Here is a 23858-nt window from a genome sequence, read left to right as displayed (position 1 = left end):
GAAACCCTTCTGCTTACATACAATACAGCATTCTTTTACCTGCAATAAGGTAAGAACAAATAATCATATCTTTTTCCTGGGTGGTTCTCATTCAAATTTAGACAGTACCATATCCAATCCTTTCATGATTTTCTCCTTAGAGACACATTCCTACTACTGCCTCTGGATGTTTCTCCCTCATCAGCATCATTTTCTGTGGCTTGTTTCATATTCTTATGTCATATATAGGCAACTCCAGCAATCACTACCTACCCTGTGTTTGCTTTATGAATTCCCAGGGAAAATCCCTTATGTCATAAAGTTTTTTTATGTAGATCTCGCCATGTAATTCTGTGTTGGTTGTGACCCTGTTATTTCAACTACTTGGTTCCATAATGACTTTAACTACTTTTTAAACACTTACTTTGCTCATCAGCTTCACGGAATTTTACCCAGTCCATAATCATATCCCTTCAGTTCCATCCAATCTTCCATCAAACCAAAATGGCTACAACTGAACCTTTTCAGCCCAGAAAGAAAAATGCTTTAACAAAACTACTAGTGATACTGTAAAAAGTGGCTGTCAAGGATATTTCCGTATTTCAGCCCCTCCAAAAAAGTCTGTTTCCAGTGGTGTCTCCCTGCAATTTTTTGACTGGTTGTATAAAACCTGCCCACCAGAAGGGAGCTGTAATTCCTCATGCCCCCCATCAAGAGAAGATATCTTCTGCTGGGTGCAAGTGATGAATCTATTTCCCAAATGTTTGTCATCTAGACAGGAGAATGGAATTCATGCTGGCACCCTAATCTTCAGGATAAAATCTGCCAAACTAGCCTAAATGACCTTTAAACAGAAACAGTAAGAATTAGGAACAAACAGAACTACGAAACAGTAAACCACTCCTGCTGTTAGGATGCCTTTGCTAGCCAGATGACAGCCACAAACCAAGAAGATGTAGCGACTAACTGATGGGTAGTAGTGCCTCAAACTGCAACTTCACATTAGGGCTTCAGTTACGTTCACCACTCAGTGCTGCCAAGAGAGGTAGCCCTCTTCCCCCACCCCTTCCCCAGTTTCTTCCCTGTGGGACATGGACTTTTGCCAAGCCCTTGCTTCAGCGCACATTTGATTGCAGTACAAAGCCAATTCAACTCACTAAACCAGCAGAAAGTAAATTGGTTTTGGCTGGAGAGCAAGTTGAATTGGATTATGATGTGATCAAGCAAGCACTAGGGTTGGTGCAAGACAGAGAGGAGAAGATGAGCCGAGTTGTACATGTGAAGGCGGGAACAGCAGAAGAGGTCTAGGCAAGGTGAGAATGGTAAACAGCAAAAGAAGCTGTTAACACAGCTCACACAGAACTGGGAATCACAGTCTTACCACAGTTCAAAATACATGCCTTGAGCACTCAGTTCTTGTATCTCCTCATTTTAGGGGCAGCGGCTCCTCTGATACCTGCATGTTACTTACAGGGGATTTTGGATTTAGCTCTAGCATGGGACTGCACTAACAGTTATGTATCTTAAGGCCAAATCCAAGAAGCGCTGGTACCCCAAGCGTGCTGCAGTGAAAGCCCTGGGAAAGAAAGGGATTTTATGGGAGGGGGTGAAGGGATTCTCTTCTCTCAGGTAACTAGCAAGAGGACAACAAAACATAGTCCCAAACTGTGCCAAGGGAGGTTTTCCTTGGACATTAGGAAGAATTTCTTCACATGAAGGGTGATTAGACATTGGAATGGGCCCAGGGAGGTGGTGGAGTCACCATCCCTGGAGGTGTTTAAGGAAAGACTGGATGTGGCACTTGGTGCCATGGTCTAGTTGACACGGTGGTGTTGGGTCATAGCTTGGACTGGATGATCTCAGAGGTCTTTTCCAACACAACTGATTCTGTGATCCTCATCGCCGCCGCGGCTGCCGTTCCCAAGAGGGCGCGGGCAGGGCCGCACCTGGGCCGGGCCGCCGCGGGAGGGAGGTGCGGCGGGCGGAGGTGGGAGCGCGGCCGGGCAGGGGAGGGCTGTCCCGGCTGCTCCCGGGAGCTGCTGCTGGGCGGGACGGAGCTCAGCGCTCCCCTCAGGTGAGGGGTGGGGGTTCGCTGGCCTTGGCCCTCGGGGTGCCGAGGGAGACGGGCTCTTCCCAGAGGAGCAGGCGGCGGGTGGGCGGCGAAGGGGACGGCTCCTTCCCTGGCGGGAGGCGCCTGGTGTGCGCCATTTGTGGCGGGGCAGCGCCCATGGCAGGGCCAAGCCTGGGGGGCGAAGGGGGTCTCGGCTCGCTGCGGTGGCGCTGTGGCGGCGGGACCGACGCCGGGAACCTTTCCCGTGGGGAAAGGCGGAATGGCTTCTTCCCGGAGCAGGGGAGCTGAGCCGCCTCCGGGAAGGCGCTGTCTCTTTCGCTGTTAGATGTAAACAAATAAAAATTAATATTTTTAAAATATTATATTTATATTTATTTACGTCCTAACACCCTAAGGAGATGGAGGGAAGTCATTAAGCGAGCTTTCAGCTTGATCAGTCCAAGTTAAATTGACTGCAGGCATTTCTACAGGGATGCTGGAGGGCTGTGATGAAGGCAAATGAGAATAAAGATTGCTCCGATGTTTGAAGTCTGCATTTCCCTGGTTTACAGGTTTGGGCTTAGTTGTACCAAACTTGAAAAGGTAAAGACGCAAGAAATAACATCCTGATAATGTTTAACACGAAATTATCAGGGTGTATTTTCTCGGTCACCTTATTTTTGGCCCAGCACAGCTTTGCCCGTACCAAATGTTTATGCAAATCACAGGCAGCGTTTTGTACTGACTCTGTTTACACCCATGGGTGCTCTCCTCTTAGAAACTCCCAGGACAAAGGTCACAGCCTGCCCTTTCAGTCTTGCCCTGCCACTGGTGGCAGCTATGTGAACGCTCATGCAAGGCACCGGTACTCGCTGGGCTTAATATATTAAGTAAGAGTCAACATTAGACAAGCCAAGATTCATGTTCTTGGTGGACACCGTGCCTTGTCCTGGCAGCAAAGGCAGGAGAGTCAGAGCAGACCTAGTAAATAAGTGAAGTGCAATAAATGTTGAGTATAGAAACATTGCATTTACTTGATGAAAACTTAAAGAAAACCTTCCTGCTTTAATTAAGTTACCTTGTAGTTTAAAGGGTTTTACTTCCTTCGCTTCTTAAGGAAGTCTGTACTAACTCTTGAATCAGCTTGAAATGGAAGTGAGTGCTGGTCAATGAATAACTTTAAGGGGAGTTATAAAATGAACCGGTTTTATTTCTCTGACTCAGGAAGTTATTTTAGAACGAAAGAATACATCTGAGAAACAAGATGTCTCCTGCTGGGAGTCGGTACCAAGATAAGCAATACAGGCACCATGAGAACCATAGATCCGACAGATACAAAGAAGACAGAAGAGCGAGAAAACCATACCAATACAATGCAAGGTATGTCTTTATCTTCCTCAAGAAATATATCACAGGAGGTCTATAATGTCTGCCTTCTCTGTTTGCTTTTAAATACCCTCATATTGCTCAGCCTTGAAATCATGAAGCATGAGCACACCACATTTGGAACACATTTTACACTTAGAAATTTAACCTTTTTGTTTGCGTGACATGGGCAGAGATGTGAATTTCTTGGGATTATCTGGAACAAGTTGGGTCACAAGTAGGTGAAGTCTGACCATGAGTCTTACTACAGTTCCTGAAGAGACCGATCAGCAGGTGACAGCAAGCTGGTGCTTGCCAAATATGCATTGCTTAAATGAGAATGTTATACGACTGAGACCAGCACAGGGATTTCATGAGCTCTCGGGTTGCTCTAGTTCAGCTGTGAACACATTCTTATTAATCTGAAACAAAATTACTTTCTCTAGTCCCAGTCAATAAATGGCACTTGTTTAAGTGTCTGAGGCTGTTTGCAGCACTTGATAGTGGGTCAGCCCCTATCACCACAGTAAGCAGATCAACTAATGGATTTCGAGTGCCAAATAAACTCGTAGGATATTACACTTCTCCTTCTAGCCTGGCCAGCCTACAGCATGCAAAATGTGAGCTTAGGCTGTTTTTCTTTTAGATCATACCCATGGATGCATTTGTAGGAAAGAGGTCTGTAGACCTAAACAGCACTGGCAAATTGGCCTTGGCAGTAAAGTCTTCGTCACTTCCATTTAGTCTCTGAGGACATGATTGTAAGGGAATTTAAGATAAAAGACAAGCAGGGAGAAGAAATAAATATAATTAAGATTATTGAAAAGCTGAAATACTGAAGTACTCCCTGATAATGTGCATTTTAGCAAGAAAAATGGGATGAGAATAAAAGGAGCAGAGGAGAGCACTGTAACTAGAAGGGCTACTTAAGTACTTATGGCTGAGTATAAAGCTTCTGGATAGTGGTAAACCTACTGTATTATGAAAATAGCTAATGAATTTTTTTTCTGTCTCTTAAATTATGAAAAATTGGAGAGAAATGGGAACAAAGGCCAGCCTGAGAATCATCCTCAGAAGCTGAATGCCTGTCCTTAGAAAATCTGAGATTGGCAGGCAATATAGTTAAATTATCTTGAACATGTTAGAAGTGAGATCAGCTAATGCCAGTAACACATTAATAGCACTGTGGAAAGTAAAAAGGAAAAAGAAAACAGTTGGGTTTTTGGTGTGGCCTTTTTTTTTTTTTATGTATAGCATACTATAAGCAATGTGTAAAAGGCTAGCTATAAATTAAACCACCACTTTCTAATAAAGCACTTCTCTGTATTTTTTGGTTTTGCTGTTAGTTTCATATGTCTGGATACATAGACTGAAAATTAGTGGACAGACCGTAAAGACTCACAGACCATCCCTGTACCCACCAGGGATTAGAGGAAGGGAAGCTGCATCTACAGATCTGCAATAGCCATGAAGATAATTCTTAGAGTCAAGTTGAGAATCTGGGGGGCATCAGATCTCACTAAAACTAATTGAAAAACTTTTTTATCAATTGTTTTGAAGGGGTTTGGCTTAACCTAACAGGATTTCCCCTGCTTGGTTCTCATGGAGTTCTTGTGGATTTTGGTGAAAACTTTGGCTGATTGAGCAAAGGACCTCCAGATGCTGTAATGAAATAGATGGGAAGAGTTTGGTGGAAGCTGCAAATTTAGGTGGCTAATGCTTTCATCCCTTATAAGCAAGACTTTCTAGACAGAATATTTCTCTTTCCAAATGAATAAATGTTTGAAACTCCTAGGGCAACCTTCCTCTCATTGCTGAGGAGAATTACCTAGAACAAGAAAGTCCTGAAGAAAAACAGGAGCGAAGGTGGCCAGAATAGGCCATAGTGAGGAAAAAAAAAATCTAAAAAAAGGAATTTTTTTTTCCTAATTGTGCTCTGTTGCTGAACATTAGGGAGTTTTTGTTTTGATTTTTTGGTTTATTTTGTTTTCTGGCAAGTAGCAGGATACAATAGAGAGAAGCAGCTGCATCAGAAGTACCAAAGGGATTGCTTTCAAGTTACTGGAAGTCTTATAAATCACACAGCTTATTTAATTTATGTGACACAGCTGCACAGGATGCTTTGGTAGTTGCACAAGACACAGGACAAAGGTCAGAAAAATCAGAAATGTTTCAGCCAAATAGAGCTGTTGGCAACTAAACACGGAGATGTTAGCATTGGTCTTGTTATTGAATGTCTTAATTAAAATGTAAAAACTACAAAGAACATGATTTAATGTGGATGAATGAGATAACATTGAGTCTGGAATTGGATGAAGATAAACCTTAGTAAAGTGCAATGATACTAGGAAACAAAACTACAGTTGAAAATGCTGATCTATGGATAAGACATTCAGATAAAAACTGAATAGGAAAAAAAGACTTTTAAAAATGATAATGCTGAATGAGGCTTAAAATACCCTTTAATAACAAACTCATCCCAGCTGTACTTTGAGAAAGAGAGGCTCCAATTCTCCTTCAAATGAGGGGGAAAATTTTGATTAGACCAAATACTAAAACATTTACAGCCAATGTTTCTTTTAACTTGAGTTTTTAACTCCGTTAAGGAGGGCAAATTGCACTTTTCCTACAGAATATTCTAAATCTCACCAACCTTAAAAAACATTAGATTTCAGATGTGGAGCTGAATGTCATTGCAGCAAAATGGATCATTTTGAAGTATATAAATGAAGAGACTACTTAGAGACGTGAGAAATTGGTTTTTTGGGGTTTGCTTTTAGATTCCTTCTCAAATATCTTCAAAGACCTGAAGAACTTTGAGTAGGCTATTTTTTCCCCAATTTAAAATCTTTATCTGTTTCTTTTAATAGCTTTTATTCTTTTAAAAGGCATCCTTGTGGGACACAGTAGATGGAAGTACGAACTTATTACCTGGGCTGCTATGGACTAGTTAAAAACATTTGTTTTTCATGAAAAAGCTGTTGTTCCTCCTGCCTACCTTTTGCTAGTGACCTAAACAGTTTGGCCAGCCTATCCAGTGAGGACATAATTTTTCCAAACTAAGGGCCATAGAGTGCAAATATACTTGTGAACGTGGATTTATGCAAGTATTTGGGATAGTTGCTTTCAAAACAGGCAAGAAAAAAGATCAGATGCCTGTGAAGCAAGCTAGCTGCTTCCACTAAGAGGATGGTTTCTCATGTTCTAATGTTCAGGAGAGAGTATGATTTAATTAACAAACATTAGTTATTTTCTCCCTTGTAGATCAACAGAAGACATTCGAGGTGGCCAGCACTCAAGAACTTCTACTGTTTGCTCAGACCATTATTCTAAAACCTCAGGAGCAGCACGGGAGTATTTTGACCCACAACCAGAGTTTTATCCTCCTAAGGAAACCTTCTCAATGAAGTGTTCAAAGGTATGCACAACAAGAGGTATGTGAGACTCTTACTGCCTGTCATCCACCCCTCTCCTTCCAAGGACTTGTCTTGTTTTTGGTTTCTGTGTTTAGAAGCACAACAAACTAAAGCTAGAGGAATATTTAAAAAAAAATCAAACAAACCCAACAACAACAAAAGCCCACAAGAACTGGGAGAGTTAAAGTTAATGAATGGCATAAGTGACGGTTATGCCATTTTAGACATTTAAAGGCAAGATTTATACAGATATTTAGACACTTGAAAATACATCTCCAGAATATTCATCCAGAGCATCAGAGTGGGTCATGTGTGTAATCAGCCAGTTTGTGCAGCAAGAGTTAACCTTTGGGATTTAGAAATAAAATAGATATTTGCATCTGTAGGCAATTTAAAGATGGCTGCTGAAGGTTTAATGCTAGTTTATTTCCGACACATTCTTCTCAGACTTTTTATAGACTCTGGATTTAATCCAGTCATCACTCATACATCTTTATAAAGCACCATTGTGGGAGACAAAACTATTTTCTGGATGTGAATCCAGTAAAACAGTTTTTGAGAAATAACTTAGGTTTTTCATAGCTAGAAAGCAACTGCAACAAGCACAGAAATGAGCATTAATTGAGCATTAATGTGGGAAGAAATCAGCCTTGGTAAACTCATTCCCATAAACTTAAAAAAAAAAAAAATCGCTAAAGTATCCATTACCCTTTGAAGTTTTCCCTCTTCCAGGACAATGAGCATTCTCACCTTGTTTGTAGGAAAGGTCCACTGCAGTCTGAGTTGAAGCTGTAGCTAGGTGCAAAATCTTTGGCTGAAGTCTATAAACAGACTTTCAGTGTCCTCCAGTAAAGAGACAAATGAAGAGTTTAGCTGTTGGAAGTAATTTAATGTGCATAGTGTTAGATTATTTCTTCACTCCATGTAGGCAAGTTAAATAACACACTCATTTGCTCTTAATATTTCTCTGTATGTGAACAGATGAACAATTTTAAGAGTGAGCTCAACTATTTTCTCATTGTGTTCTCTGTATTTGTATGCAGTTTGGTTTTCGTCTTGAGATGTAACTGCAAACAATTGCAGAGCACATTTAGTAACACAGAGACATACTGATTTTTTATCCATGATAAAATTGTATCATCAGTTTCTTCTTCAGCCACAGTGAATTATTTTAACTTGTCTAAAAAGCTCTAGAAAACTCCATGCCTTATTTTATCACTGCTATAGAAAAATAAGGTGGCAAATTATTTTTAGTTTTGAGTTTCACTAGTTGTTTAGACTTATGAGTAGCTTAATGTGAATTTCTGGGTTTTTTTCCCTGCATTTGCTTCTTATTATTTCAGTGCATTAAACATCATTAATGTTTTTAAAATGTCCTACGTTTGGATGCATCAGTTGATAATGATGATTTCACTTCCCCCCCCTCCCCCTGGTATTGCTTATTATTTTCCAAAAATTTAATGTCTGAGCTTGCAGTGGAGGAGGGAAAAGGGAACATGTAGAAAAGAAGCCCTTATATTAGCAACTTTATTTCAAAAAATGAAAATATATTGGAGGTTGATAAGATTATGAGAATGTTACTCCCGTTTAATTTCTGAAAGCACCGAGATTTAGCAGACTTTCCTAGAATTGTTTTGCAGAATTCTGTGTTCCCTGCAGTCACAGTAGATGTTATAAATGAAAAGCTACATGAATTGTTTACTAAAAAGTCAGTACGTGTGAGCTACAACATTTTACAGCCTGAGAAGTTCCTGTAAATACTTCTTAACCGTCTTTTTCTTTTGCCAATGGTTTTTCAGCACTCTGGTGAAATTCCCCCTTTTCCAATCACCATAATTCTAAAATAAACTAGACTCAAACAAGGCTGGGACATCAGGTGATGTACCACAGTCTTTTCCAGAACAACAACTGAAATAGGAACCTTACTTTCCGACCGTCCATTAAGTTGTTGGTTTTTGGTTTTTTTTTCTTTTGCCTAGCACACAGTTATGTTCTTTGTGCAGTTTAGAAAACTAGGGAGGAATTCTATACAACCAGAGTTCTGAAAAATATTTGCTTCACCCAGACACTGCCCTCTTCGTCCATGCTTTTTATAAGCAATAGTCCAAAAAGCTAAAGGTGAGTTTCAGAAATAAGCAGTTATTTTTTCAGGGATCCTTTGAACACTTTAGGATCTTACGACATTTTAGGACCTCATTTTCCTATCTTTGTTATTTCCTCCCTTCCATCCCTAATCCCTGCCCACCCTTTTTTTTTTTTTTTTTCATTACAACCACATTAGGACAATAAATCCAACCCACATATAATGGAAGAAACAGCTGATATTGACCTTTTTTTCCAGTACGAACATTTGATACCATCTAAGAAACTTCAAACCATTCTGCTCTTTTTTAATCCTTTTGTCTTGAAAACAGAAGGGGAAAAAAGTCTGTTAAAACGTTATGTGAGTGATACCTATGCAAAGGCATTCAGGTAGGATCACATGGCTGTAGCAGTACTGGATCATATAAGGCACCTGATTACTCATCCTCCCAAAAAATGGACTAAAGTATAAATTCAGGAGGACCATCAAAGTTTGGACCAGTAGAGGGTGAGCTGTCTTCTGGAATACACTCCAGACTTTGGATTGGTGGAATTTCCTGAATTGGAAAACTGCACTCACATCTATTATGTTTAACACCTCTTTATAGACCTATCAAATTTGAATGTTTGGCCTTCGCATTACCTTACCACAAGAAGTTCCAAAGTTTCTTTGTGCCACTTCAAGAAGTACTGTTTTGTTCCTTAAAACATTTAAAAGAAGGTATCTCTGCTTCTGGCGGTATCCAACATACCTAGTGATAATCTCATATATACACCTTCTTCGTGAGATTTTTGGTTTTGGGTGTGCCTGTGCTCCTGTTGGTTCTTCACAGCTTGAACATTAGTCAGTTTTGGCCTTAGTGAGAGCAAAGTCTTCCCAGTTTTGGTTAGCTTGCCAGTCTTACACCTTTTCCAGATCCACCGTACCTTTTGGAGATGGGCTGACCAGAAATGCAGTAAAAATACCAGATAAGTTCCAAAAAGAATCAGATATCTGCATAGAGGTTCTGGTTCTGTAGTCCTGTTCTAATGCTTCCTAGCTTTTTGTGTGGTGTTTGACTATCAGTGAACAGTGAGCTGATGTTTTCAGAGAAGGATACGTGATGTCTTTCCTGAGTGCAAATACTTTGTTTAGGGTCCATCTGTGTGCTCTGTAGGGGAGGGTGCTGGGTGTGTGTGTGGGTGGTGTTTCTCTACGTGCATGAAGTGTGAGGTTGCTTATCAAACACTGATTTCATTAACTTCTCATTCAAGAGCTTGAGCTCTCAGCAGCCTACCAATTTTACAGTTAGCAATCATGAAGATTTTTTTTTGGTGATTATTATTACAGCAGACTTCACCATCTCACTTTTCAAAGTTTTTAATTCATTAGTCTGTGCATCTACAATCGTTTTTTGTTGAATCACTTTGGACCCTCACTTACAGCTCTTTGGGCCATATCGCAGAGCAAACCCCGGACGCACAAACTGTATTTCCCTTGGATAAGACTAAATGAGAGGGTGAACTGTAACCCATAGCAGGTGGTCTGCCCTTTGGACCGAACTGCAGCCAAAATATAGTACATCTCTCTACCCAGAAAACACCTGTCGTGTTGCCCCTACATCTTCAGCTCCACTTGTTTGACTCTGCAGATCCCCCCTTCTTCATTGCTAACATGGGCATACTGCTGACAGGCAACACAAACTAGTGATTACTTCCTTAACTCTATAGGCATGAAAACTGGTTGTTTGCTTTTTATTTTCCTTTAGCCACTGCTAACCTGTGAGAGGATTTTTTATCTCACAGGAGCTTGTGTCATTTAAGAGCACTACCTTTCTTCATGCATCTGCTGATTCTTTCAAATTACTTTCCTCTAATATTTTTGACTATTCCCTGCTATGCTATCTTTATATCTCGTTTCTGTATGTTGGGGTCTTTTTCCATACGAAAGTTACACTTGTGGGCTTACAGATTATAGATTCAAAAGACAGTAGAAACACAGAAGTCTGCCACCTTCTGTTTCTTCATTAGTGAAGGGGATTTAAGGAACAGCTTATAGATTGGTGTCAAACTGTCTAGATGCACTATGTAATTTTATGGGAATCGGAAATAAACTGTTTGTGATAAAGACCAACCATTCATCAACTAAGTAACTCCTGCTTGCAATAGCCATTTCCTACAACTTATGCACATTAATGCATGCCATTTAAAGCAGCACATATTGAAAACAACAAGAGTTTGTTGACCTAGGGATACTTAGAGCTGAAATTCTCTGAGAAGGAAGCATTCAATTTACTTTTCACAGTGCAGTTAAAAATTCTGTACTTCTCTCTTTTGTGTAGAAAAACTAAATTATTAATCATTTTGCCTTTCAAAGAACCCTGCTTGGGCTTACTGAAAATATAACTAGATTCAGTGCTTTTGTTTAGCAGAGGCAATGAGAAAAGTGTTCAAGGCTGGCTGCCATGCTGTTTCCTTTGTCTTAGCGAGAGTAAAATCTGAGTTGAACCCAAGAGTGAATTGCTGATCATAAATTGGTCATGGATATTTGGTCACTTGACCTTGAAAATTTTTTATTTTCTTTTTATTATGTATATTGGTGTGAAAGAGGTGGAGCAATGCAGTTCCAGGATAATGCCTCCTATACTTTTGCTTAAACACAGTGAAGGTAATTTAAGTTTCTCCCATCTTCAGTCAGTATGCAGTTCAGGACATTGCCTGCCCTTTTGCCTTCCATAGAATTGTACTGTGCTGGTCATAATTTCTGAGCAAATAACCTTTTTTTTTTTTTTTTTAGTTCTTTGACTCACTTGGCATTTAAGGGAGACAACACCTAAAAGGTTAGAAAATAGTTTGTGGAGGAGCAAGTATAATTGAATCCCTGTTACTTGGTGCCATGAATACAGCTTTGGGCCTTGAATAGTGTCAGATTTCCTAAGCATATTGTAGGCACTTCCAAACAATCATGCCTTTAGCCTACATTCTAACATCCACAGTTGTTAAAGCCTTCAGACCAATTTCCCCTCAGAAAAAAGACAGCATTATGGTTTGTAACAACATGAAAAGTCTCCAATTTCAAGCATAGCCAGGAGGAAATATCAAACTGAATTTATTTGGAGGAGGAAATAGAATTAGGGAGTAACAATTACTTTCTCCGGAATATATTCATGCACTAACAAGCCGGCATTAATTCAAGTGTAAACATCTATAAGCTTTTGTTTTTACAAACACAGGGGTTTTTTCCCGTAGCTTTGCATGCTGGCAAATAATCATAGACTTGGAAAAATACTGAGATGGAAAGTTACCCTAAACACAGGGTTCACACTAATAGACATTTGCTTTGAGTTATGCCATTGTTCATAACCATTATGCTGCTGTTGTTATATTTCTATGTTATGTTGTGATACTGGTCCTCTTGGGAGTCAGACATCAGAGCAGGAGGGAAAAAGTATTTTGCGGGGCACTTGTGTCCATCCCTTTAAATGCTGTGGAGATGTTGGGGGAGAATAGTGGTCTGCATGAAGCATGGGACTGGAATAAAAAAATTTTCTGTAGCTTCAGTTAGTTACACATGTTCAAAACCACTGAAGGGTCATTAAATGTGGGTAGTGCAGGTAACTCTGGGTGAAAACAAGCATTTGACAAGTACATTCAGCAGCACATTACATCTTTTCAGCAGTGGTCAGTGGGAGGCTTACATTTCCATGGAGGCACCCAACAGAATTAGAAACTGTTGTATTTTGTAGCCACTATCTTCACATTTTGCCCCTACAGTGTGCTGTGCTTAGCTCCTTTAAATTGTGCTCAAAGCTGCCTTACACCCTTCTTGTGGCAGTTAATTTCAGTGTATTTCTGTGTAAGAAGGGAGCGCTAAACTCCCTATATAGTCTCCTTGTAATTAGACAGCTTCCCCTTCTATCCGTTACAAAATATATTTTAAATATAGTGTGACTAACAGACTGAAATTGCCGTCAAGATTTTTAATCTTGTAATGGTGAAGATAGAGGATATTGGTAGTGGGAATTGGATGGAGCTGTACAGATTAATATAATCCCAGTTATTCAAAATGCTTAATTAAAGTAGCCCAGTAACAAGAGACAGCGGCAGAGCTGCAGGTAACCTTCCTGTTCTCAAGTTAAAGTATTTCACTTGGAGCTAAGTCCTGTTTGCTGTGAAATACAAACAGCCATGAGCACTTAGCTCTATAAAAACACACAGGGGAGCTACACTAGTTGCAGATGCCAAATCTTACCTTTAGCAAACTGCTGCTTTGCCAACACGTGGGACTTCCACTCTGCCTACGTTTTCATATGAAATTATTTTCGTCCACCTTTTGGCACTGAGCTAACGTGCGCGATTGTTTTTAGAGAGAGGAGAACTCCAACTGAGAAGACTCACTACAGTTGGCAGGGGAAGATATTGGCAAAGTTGACAGTAGCTGTTAGGTATGTGTTAGACTCCAGTTCATGTTTCCCATACTGGGAAATCTTAGTTACGTTTGCTGTCTTACATTACAGAAGAAGAGTTACACCATCTTGTGAGAGCACTGGGTTTGTCTTCCCCACATCTGACCCAAATTATGGGAACAAAGAAAAACTCTTCTCTTAAAAAAAGTGGCTCTCAAAGCCAACTGATACAGCAGACAGACTATCTATTGAATCTAGCTCTATTTCTTGAGCTGGTGATCTTAGCTCACTTAAAGGAGAAAAATCCACTGAGACAGGAATGTTGCTCACCAAGTGTGACAACCCACAATTGGTAAAGTGAATGAGAAACTCAGGTTCACAGGTGCCTCCTGCCTGACCTACCTTCAGCCAGACTATGATTACTTAAAGAACAATAACACCCCAATCTTTGTACTTTCTAAAGGCAGCTCAGTTTCAGTTCAAAGGAGGGAGTGGCTATGGAAAGTTGGCATAAGGAACAAGAGTGTTTCATTGTTTTCTGAACTCTTTTTAAAAAAACTCCTGCAAGTTTGTTTCAATACCAAGACACTTGTTTACCACTTGAAAGAACTATTGGTAAGTTAGGAAGAAAAAAGGCCTTTTTCTGAAATGCAGAACATGAGATGACTGCACAGAGACCTACCAGTGCTACAAATACACATTCAGCCTTTTACAGGTGTTGTGTTTGAACAGTGGTGTCAAATACTACAGTCTTATGCAAGATCTTTTGCTTCCCATCTTCTCGAAAATTAGGAAAGATGGCTCATCTTCAGGAAGTAGCAGAGAAATCAAGAACATTCTAGAAGTGATGCTTTAAAAAACTACTGGAAAAAAGTAAACCATAGCTGTTGTTCCCAGGCAGGGTCTGGGTTGTACTGAAACTGTCTTACAGTGGTGGAGAAATATGGGGATAGAGGCTGATGCAATTTTTCTACAATTTAGGTCCACCCTTTCCTGTGAAAATTGGACAGCACTGTTTAGAGGATGGGAGGGTATTAAGCAGAAAGAACAGAGCAGGTGGGATACTTGTTCTTTAAGGGAAGAGGATACACAGAAAAAACAGCATAATACTCCATTTGGATCTGAGCACTCTGACGGTAAACATGAGACTTTTCTGAAACATAAAAACCAAGGCTGGTCATCCTTTGAGATTTCCTAACAGACTGATTATCTTGACTAAAGAGGGACAACTTATAAAAAGATAATAATAATGCTTTTTCCTAAAGCACTCTTTTAATTTTCCCAGTTTTAAACTATTTTTTCGTTGATTTCCAGTAAGACAGATATCTCAATGAGCGTAAGTGTGTTGGGCACATCCGTGCAATTTAAATTCAGTTGGCTCTGAGTATGTGTTTCCCTTGGGTCCTCTGAAAAGCCAAGATTGTGTTGGTGTTACATTGCCTAATTCTTGTGTTTTAGGGTTGGGTTGTTTTTTTTTCCGCCTTTGATTTTAGCATGACTTAGTGAAAGCTAAATCCCACCACTGGCTGTAGAACACAGAGACCTACAAAAATAATGGTGGGGTGGGGGCTTGGGGGGCATTTGTTTGTTTATGACAAAGCTGTGTGTTGCCTTTATTCTGCATCAGTGAAGCTGGTTGAATTCTTGTTACTGGTTTCAGTAAGATCTTGCTTTGTACATAAAGGGAATAATATTGTTAGAAAGATATTTTAATACTTTGCATCCAGATTTTATATTTTTTATCTCTTGCAACTGTTGTCTCCATTTCATTTCTCTTGTTCAGTTCTCCTCCTCTATTTTAGTTCCTTCCCACTTCTGTCACTTTTTTGTCCCCTTCCAAAAGCAGAGCCAAAACCCTCTTTCCTTTAATGTTTTCTCCCCCTTGCCCTTATCTTTTTCTCTTGCCACCAACTCAGTTTAGCAGAGCAGTGACCAAAGCTGCATTGAGCTGTGCCTTCAGTCTCTGGGGAATACCAAGCCTGCATTGGCAAGAGATGTTCTGCATTTGAGATCCTTTTCAGGACTGACTGCTGCTTTTGTAAGTCACTATATATGGTCAAAATACTTGTCTGCTCCTTTGCAGGAAAAAAAAAAAGGAAGATTACCTCTGAAAAGCAGAAAGCTACCCAAACTGGAAAAAAGAAAACCTAATGAGAACTTTCAGTAAAAAAAGCTGAGAGAATGATTTTCCACATTTTGTAGCTTCTAACTCCTTTCTTCCCTTCTCCTGGAGCGACCCCTAATGGGATGTGACACGGGCACCACTGACCTGTGTATCTCCAGCCCTGCAACTGGGGTCCAGGTGCCTGAGAGGGAAAGCCAGACACTGACAGGGCTGCCAGCTGTGTCCTACTCGTCCCAGTGGTAGGTGGTCTGCAAAGGAAGCAGAGGGAGAAAGCAAGCCAGAATGGAGAATGATAGAGTATCTTAGAAGTACACAGGCATGTTCACTGAAGAGGAGGGAATAATACCAAAGAGACAGGAGGGAGTCCATGTGCAGTCAACAGAGGAAGACAGTGACTACTGTGTCAGACACAGTGGAGGGAGACACTTCGAAGGCCTCCTCTATTAGCTGGGCCCTGATGGGGTCAGGGATTTTCAAAGGAAACAGCCAGAACTGTCTGTCCTGCAGACTCATTTATAGGAGCTGCAGAAATAAAGGAATTAACATGAATTGACCATTTTATCTTATGTGCACATGTGTGTACATGAACCATGAGCCCCACACCTGAACATCAGGGCCATCCTGCCACAGTGCCTGGATGAAAATTCCTCTTTATAGCTTCTAACGTGTGAGACTTGAGCACAGACTTGAGTTACTGGGTACCACACATTCAGCCACAGTGTAGTTTTATGAGGCAGAGCATACAGATTTAACAGCTCACCTGGGGAGAATTTCTGGTCTTTCTCTGGTCCTGGCTGTGTTATTTCCCCTGCTAAACTCATGCCAATGTAATTGCTCATCAGGTACACTCTGAGTCACTTCAAGTTGCTAAAGTTGCAGAAAAAAACAGCACCACATAAGAAGAGAGTTGAATCGTTTCCTGCTATTTTAATTTATTTAAACAGCTCTTGGAAGGGCCTAAGGTGAAGCTGGAGGAGGTAGGGGAGAAAGTGACTGCCCAGTCAAGAGTAGGAGCTGTTAAAGTCAGCTGCCTGTGGGTCTGTACCCTTACCAGCCTGCTTGGCTGCTTTGCTGCATGTTTGAGCCCACCATTTGACAGAAGATAAAAACATTGTTCTGCAGGTTAATATGATGGCAATAGCCCAGCAGGGAAAAGAAAAGGAAAGAAAAAGTGAATAGTAGATTAACAGTATAAATTAGAAGGCTGCTGTTTGTTATAGCAGTAAGCCTACTCACAGCAAAAGATGACCAGATTCAAGCAAAATTAACAAGTATGATACATTAAAGTTGCTATTCACTGCAGGTTTAGATTTTATGGAATGAATGAAACAATTCTTTGGAAAACTCTGGCAACATCCACTGTCCTCTAGATTGCAGCCATTCTCCTCACCTTCAGTGCTGAAAAGGCGTGCAGGAAAGAAGCATAGGAAAGGAAATAGTAATCCAGGAGCCCTGACTTGAGTCTTGTAACTTGCTCAGTAAGGAGAGGGTTAGTTCCTGAAGCCAGCTGTTCACTGTGCTGATTTTAATACAAACGAGTAACATTTTAGGTACATCTAAAGATTTTGAACTTGAGAAAGGAGAAAAAATAACCAATGGAATTTGGAGATGTTCAGACCTGTCATTTTACACTCAAATCTTGCAATGCATTTGTTATTGTGTGTGATTACGGAATAATTGCAGAGATAAGTAACTTCCCCAGAAGGAAGACCTTTTGGCAGTCTAGTTGCTGCAGGTATAATTCTAAGATGACATAGTTAACAGGCCTTTGAAAGCAGAAATGCCAGCACTGACTCAGAAGCATGGCTTGTAACTCAATCCTTTCTGCCAGCAGTACACTGCTTGACATAGGTCACTGCTAGGATGTATGTTACAATACTTTGGCAGAGCTAAGGTTCAAAACTTAACTGTCCTTTTATTTCTTATTTCCTTATTTCTCAAATCTGTCTATCCTGTTTATACTAGTATAGTAGGATTTGGGATCAGCTTGTAACTGTCACAGAACAAGGCTGCACAAGGCTTTTGGGGTCTGACCAAAATATTTTCCATCAAAGCCCTGATGATTGTACAAGGCCTTAGGGATTTCCACTAATTGTCTGATACTTTCACAAAAACTGCTGGCTGTCATTGCAGACCTGTAATTCATTCTACATACTGCTTATCATTTTAGAATTTTCTTTAATACAGGAGTCTTTGTTATTGCACTTTTAAAAAAAAATAAAAAAAGTAAATCCATGTGATAAAAATAACAGGTGGAGTAGCTGCTAATGAACCTCTCTCTGTTGTTTAGTTACTCTAATCAATTCTACAGCAGGCATGTGTGACAAGTGTACAGGTGCATACAAAACCTGTCCAACCTGAATGCCCTGTGTAAGGAAATTTTTCAGGCATGCCATTAAAGCATCTAATGCTGCAGTTAAAAATACAGTAGACCTACAATGATCATATTTGTTGTCCCATTAACAGTCAGCTCAGTGAAGTTAGGGGGTTGCATACAGAACGTGTGTGAACATGTAGAAGTTTTGGAGCAGTGTCATTGAGGATTGGGGTCAGTTATAAATGAGGGGAGGTTAGTAACAGGTGATGACTACTTTGACAGCAGAAAATTGCCATTTCTAAAGCTCAGCAAGGTGATGTACAGGAAATGTTGATGCTCAGTAGGTCAGAGGGCCTCAGTAGTCATAGACGAAGAGGAAATTCTGAAGTCAGCAGTAGAAGAAAGCTGACTGGTCATGAATTCCCAACTACCAAGTTCCCAAACATACTTAAAATTTATGTTTCCCTTAATCAAATGGTCTTTCCTCCCTGTAGACTTGTAAGAACTGCTTCCTGATGGAGTATCTATGAAATCAAGTAGTCAGCCTTTAAAAAGGGAAGTGCCTTTCTGCATCCAACACCATCCAAGGGCCCTGAGTATCTAAGCTGACTCCCTGTATTTGGAAGGTACAACATACAAATCAACTGAACAGACAAAAAAAATCTGATTGAGTTCCAGTTAATGTCCTGTATACACACTACTCTTTCAAAATACTACGAACAGTCCTTGTAAAGCAATGACTCTGTATCTACTACAAAATATTGAATCTTTTGGCTGCATTGTTTGCAGTTGGTACAAAGAGTTTCAAATCTTCACTCATGGACCAAGATTCAAATTTCGCTTTTCATTTAGCTCCACAGATATTTTCCTTTGAATTATTTGAAGCTCCTGAACAGATTTAGTGACTAGCACAGTTATTGCCCTGATTCACAGAAATTGTTGTGCAGAAGGGTCAAAGAAGAGGCACATTGTCATGCAGAAATCAGCATCACCTCTGAAGAACACATACATACACTGCACACTTAGTTCCTCTTGAAAAAGAGCATTTTTTCTGCTCTGCCTTCTCTACCTAAATCTTTTTAGGTGAAATCTGTGTACATATACACTTGTATATACATATACAAGCAGACTGAAACATGTTTCAGTTACTCTATTCCTAGGTATTACCACCATTATCATTGCTCCCCTTTGTGCTTCTGGGATGGTTTTCAAGGCCGTGATGTGAATGGGCTCAGTACTGACCTACAGCTGCGTTAGCAGAAGTAAGGGGACCAGCCTGGATACACGGGGAAGCAGGAGATCCTGAAGTGGGCAGAGGCCCTTGTCAAACAGCCACAAGTACTTTCTTGTGCCAAGCAAGCAGCAGCAGGAAAGGGCTCATTACCTCAACACTCTGTGGAGGGAGCAAGAAGAGGCAGAGTGGGAATATCCGATAATCCTTCACGGTGGCTGTCACTGGTTTTCTTTGGTTGGAAGCATCTGGCAACACAAGAGAGAAATTTGTTTAATTCCCTTGTGTTGCTGCTCTGCTTCAGCCCTTTCTTTTCAAGCCCATACAGCCTTGACAGCAACTGAGCCATTGCTCATGAGGAAAGTGCCGTGTGGATCAATGTTAGCAGCATAAAATGAAAGTCTGTATGCAAATCACAGATCCCGCCCCACTTTAAAGACAAATATAGGACCACTGTGTTGAGCATCTAACATTCTTGGCTGTCAGACAGCAACAGAATAATAAGATTCACAATTCTGTAACTAACTTCAGAACTTTGGAGCAATGAGCCTGGCATGATAGGGGTTTTCATTTCCCCAGTAGGCAGCTCTATCTATGCTACACTTCAATATCCGTCATGTTTACTAATCTTAGTCTGACCCCTAGTGAGCTGTCACAGAATAATCAGATAAGGCTTTCTTCTGAATGTGCAGGTGTGGAAGAGAACACATGACCTAGTATCAAATTCACTGATCTTCACATATAAGGTGGTTTTTGCCTCTTTCACCTTCTTTTTTTCCTTTTTTTTTTTTTTTTGTGCGATCAGGAACTGCTTCGTCAGATTTATGAAGAGATTTTTGCCTCTGAAGGAGATGAAGTGCAAGTTATATCTGGTTAGATAATACCTTTAAATTAACAGACACTTAGACAAAAAGAGGGTGTAAGCTAAAGCAGTAAACATTTTAAAGGACCTAAATAACTTGCACAATTTTTCAAGTCATTAGAAACTTCTGGGGTTTTGTCAGCTTTAACCTCAGCATTTTGTTCATACTGGATATTTCTTGCTCAGTGTGTTTATGCCAAGTAGTTACAGGCCAAAATACAGTCACTGTGCACTTGCCTTGGCAATAACGCAAGCACGGTAAAATTTTTATTTTCTTTTTTCCCTGGATGAAGATCCATCTATCAGGCACAGTGACAAATTAAAAAAAGTAATTTGCCCAACTTCTGAAATGTCCATGAGAGTTCAGGCTTCTTTGTTGTTTGGTTTGCTTTGGTTTTTTTTCTAAAAGCAGTACTCTTCTGTAGCTGTAGCTAAGAGGATTCTCTCAGTACTAGCGCTCTCTGTCCATGTTTTTGGTGTGCTTCTGTCACCCACAGTCCGTGCAGAAGATGTGGCTTTGACACCTACTCCCTTCTTTCTGCTCCTTACAGGCATTTTGAAGTTTGTGGAAATCACGGTTAACCTCCTGGTGTTGATTTGTGTGGGAGCTTCCCAAGCCTCTGTTGCAGGCTTCACATCCCTTGGAGGCTTTGGATCCTTTAGCCTGAATTCAGCCTATAGCCCCTTTGAGGGCACAGAGCTCCAGGAGGTGAGGGAGCTGGACATGCAGATCACCCAGATGAGAGCTCCTTGTGTGTATGGCGGCGTAGCCTTCAGCTTAACAGCAGCAGTACTTACCCTTGTCTTCCTCATCGTGGGGGCAAAGCCCATCCAGCAGCTCAGGACAGGGCTGCTGGTAGGCGAGTGTGCCTTCAACCTGCTGGCTGGCACAGCGTACATTGTGGCAGTGGGCCTCTACCTGCATTTTGTCAGCCAGGTGAACTCCACAGAAGTTTGCAAGAGGCGTGAGAGGCTGTACGCGCGCCGCGGCTACACCTCCATGAACTGCGTGGTCCAGGGTGGCGACGCGGCCGTGGGCCTTTTCGGTGCTGTTGCCTCCTGCTTGTACTTTGCCAGCTTTGTGGTCTGCATCCGTGCTGTCCGAACTGTTAGAGCCTTCCAGAGCCATGTGGCCAAGGCTCAGCACAGCCCCAAAGTCAGTGTTCAGGACAGAAGCATCATAAACCACCATACTGTTCACAGGACCTCTGAAAGCTCCCACAACATCCAGGCTCTCGCCACGTTAGTGTGAAGTCGGCTCTGGGACTGTGCCAGAGAGCTGGGGCTTCAACCAGGGAGGGACACTGGGTGTCACATGGCAAACAGGAGACCAGCCCACAATGTATCTCCCTACAAGGTGCTGAAGCATGTATAGAATCACCAAATGTAACTACACAGCTATAACATGATGTAATAAAATTAAGATTGAGTGACTTGTTTTAACAAGGTTTTTTTGCACTGGTCTCTCAAGCTGGACTCCTGTAGGTAAAATGTGTTTGTGATTGTAATGTTTTCATCCTGCACAGAGCAAATCCAAACAGGTTACAGGTTTAACAGGTTACAACTGCACTGATGCCAAACTTGTGCTAACAACCATTTCCTTTCCTCTCCTATGGCATAAGGAATTGAATACAGAGTTAGGATGGGCAGCCTTCAACAGATCCTGTGCCTGTTGTGCATCCTGTTGACTTATGCTACAGTGCTCACAAAGCAAAGGACACTTGACTGCTTTTCTGAATTGTGTCTGAGGTTACATTTGTGACCTGTTTTGCTTGGGCTAGTGAAGCGTTTTATCTTTTGAGTCACAGGGCTTGACACATACCGATCACGTGCTCCCCGAGGAATGCTGCCGGGAGGAACTAGCTGCAATGTCAAAGGCAGCATTTTGGTCCTTATCCAGTTTCCTGCTGTATTTTCCCATCTCACTGAGCGTAGATCAGAACCCGAGAGTTCAGAACACATTGGTCGAGTATCAGCTTAGTAAAGATACCATTTGCTTCTGTAACCCCCTAAACAAGGTTTGGCTTGCTGACTCCACAGCCGGTGGTGGGTAGAGCCCAAGTCGGGAACATGCTGGCTGCCGTGGGAATGCTATAACAGTGACAGAAAGTACATGTGTCCTTCCAATATCTAAACAGGCAAAGCTTGAGTGAACAGAAGTAATTGTATGCCCTAGGGATGAGAAAATAAATTTAAGAGAACATCTTTCAAGAATCCTTTGTTTGAGGCAGATGAAATAGATCACTGGTCTTCATAGATGAGGGAGTGAGAAAAAGAAGGCTGCTCTTTAAGTGTATAAGGTTTGTCAGCTTTGGGGGGGGGGGTGGGAAGAAACAATTTTGATTCTGGCTGTTCTCACAGTTTTGTCTGGCTCATAGCCACTGCCCAGATGAGGCTCTTTTGAACCATAGTAGAGCTTATTTATTGTATACTTCATATATACATATACATACACACACACAGAGATCTCAAAGGGTTATGTTTGAGGTAATGTAAGCCAAACAAGAAAATGTTATGGTTCTGATTAGAAGTGATTACGTGAGCCTTTACAATAAGTATAATTTATATAATACCTTAAACATACATTTAACACTGTGAACACCAACAAGCTCTAGAGCATTATTATGCTTATGAAGAGATAGGAATAAAGAGTTTTTCCAAACTTGCTGTGACTCACAGTTGTGATAGAGTCAAGAAATTAAGACTGATTTCTAGACTGGTATGCTGTAATTGGCTGGGAAGCCTGTTGCAGGGATGTCTGGCATGCTCTGACATGTCCTTATGATGTTGCAGACCCCAGAGCTGGATACAGTACCCAGGTGGGGTCTCACCAGAATGGAGCAGAAGGAGAGAATCCCTTGACCTGCTGGCCACACAGGATGCAATTGGCTTTCTGGGCTGTAAGGGCACATTGCCAGTTCAAATCCAGTTTTTTATGCACCAGTACCACCATATCCTTATCCACAAGGCTGCTCTCGATCCCTTCATCACACAGTCTACTGATACTGGTGATTGCCCGAGCCCATACACTTGCCTTGTTCCAACCCTGTAAGGTTCACACTGGCCAACTCCTCAGGCCTTGAGACCCTGAGAGGTAACTGGGGGTGACATCCCTTCCCTCAAGCAACTACACCAGTAAGCTTGATGTCATCCACAAACTTGCTGAGGTCCTGAAATGCAGAGGGACCACAAAGAAAACCACCACCCGGTGATTGTTGTCTTCTTGAGAGCTTTGTGCCTTGAATTTGTTTCTTCCCTAACACCATGAAGAAAGATCATTAGGAAATAATTGTGAGGAGGAAATAAACATCAGTACTGTTTCCTCCATTCACCTTCACAGGGAGAAGTATAGGAGAAGAGAGGGAAAAATCCCAGAAATACTTCTCAAAAGGCAGGAAAAAAGAAGCTTTCCTATGTCTTGGGGTGAAGGACAAGCCAAATACCATCAGAGTAATCCAAAACACTCTTCTTCCCAACTGTAACAAGGCCATGCTTGGTATCCTATAGCCAACTTGAAAATCTTTACTGTGGGAGCTGGGAAGGTGTAATACAAGAGCAGAGATTTTCTGGCACACTCATATGACTAAGGCCTTGCAGGTGGTCCTGCCCTCCAGAGCAAACCAGGCTTCCCACCTCCTGCTGCAAGTGGCTGTACCCCATCACCACCTCTGAGCAGCAACTGGCAGTTAGTATGGGACAATAATACACATTTGGACCAGTAAACAAAGGTAGGGGAGATGGTTCCTGTCAGCCCTACCACTTCTTTTAGCCTTTCCCTGCTGCCCGCCCCATGCACACAGGTATGCATTGCCTGCATGCAACCTTCAGGGTTAGCACTGAAAACAAACTCACCTGTTTCTTTGAAGCAGCCCCTCACAGCCCAGTTTCACCTGCAAACAAAGGACTGCACGTAATCATTGCCCTCAGTCCTTCTTTGGTAAGGGGGATCCTCAGGTTGTATTCAGCTTGTCCACTGTGACCACCATCAGCTTATCACCTGCTGCGAGGGAAACAGTGATAGCAGTGAAAGTCAAACCTGCACTTCT

General features: G+C 41.4%; 1 protein-coding gene across 1 annotated transcript; it reads left to right on the top strand.

The window, feature by feature from the left end:
* Window positions 1-1955: 1955 nt before the first annotated feature.
* LOC113953854 (MARVEL domain-containing protein 3-like) lies at window positions 1956-22407 on the top strand. Its single transcript, XM_027657494.1, has 4 exons — window positions 1956-2053; window positions 3254-3409; window positions 6659-6828; window positions 20364-22407. Exons 2-4 carry the CDS (start codon window positions 3294-3296, stop codon window positions 21062-21064), a joined length of 987 nt encoding a protein of 328 aa, XP_027513295.1. The 5' UTR covers window positions 1956-2053; window positions 3254-3293; the 3' UTR covers window positions 21065-22407.
* The last annotated feature ends 1451 nt before the right edge of the window (window positions 22408-23858 follow it).

The sequence above is a fragment of the Corapipo altera genome, unplaced genomic scaffold (genome assembly GCF_003945725.1).
Source record: "Corapipo altera isolate COAL_440 unplaced genomic scaffold, ASM394572v1 66, whole genome shotgun sequence".
Classification (NCBI taxonomy): Eukaryota; Metazoa; Chordata; class Aves; order Passeriformes; family Pipridae; genus Corapipo; species Corapipo altera.
Note: the sequence above shows the minus strand (reverse complement) of the source record. Positions and strands in the feature narration are given on the sequence as shown.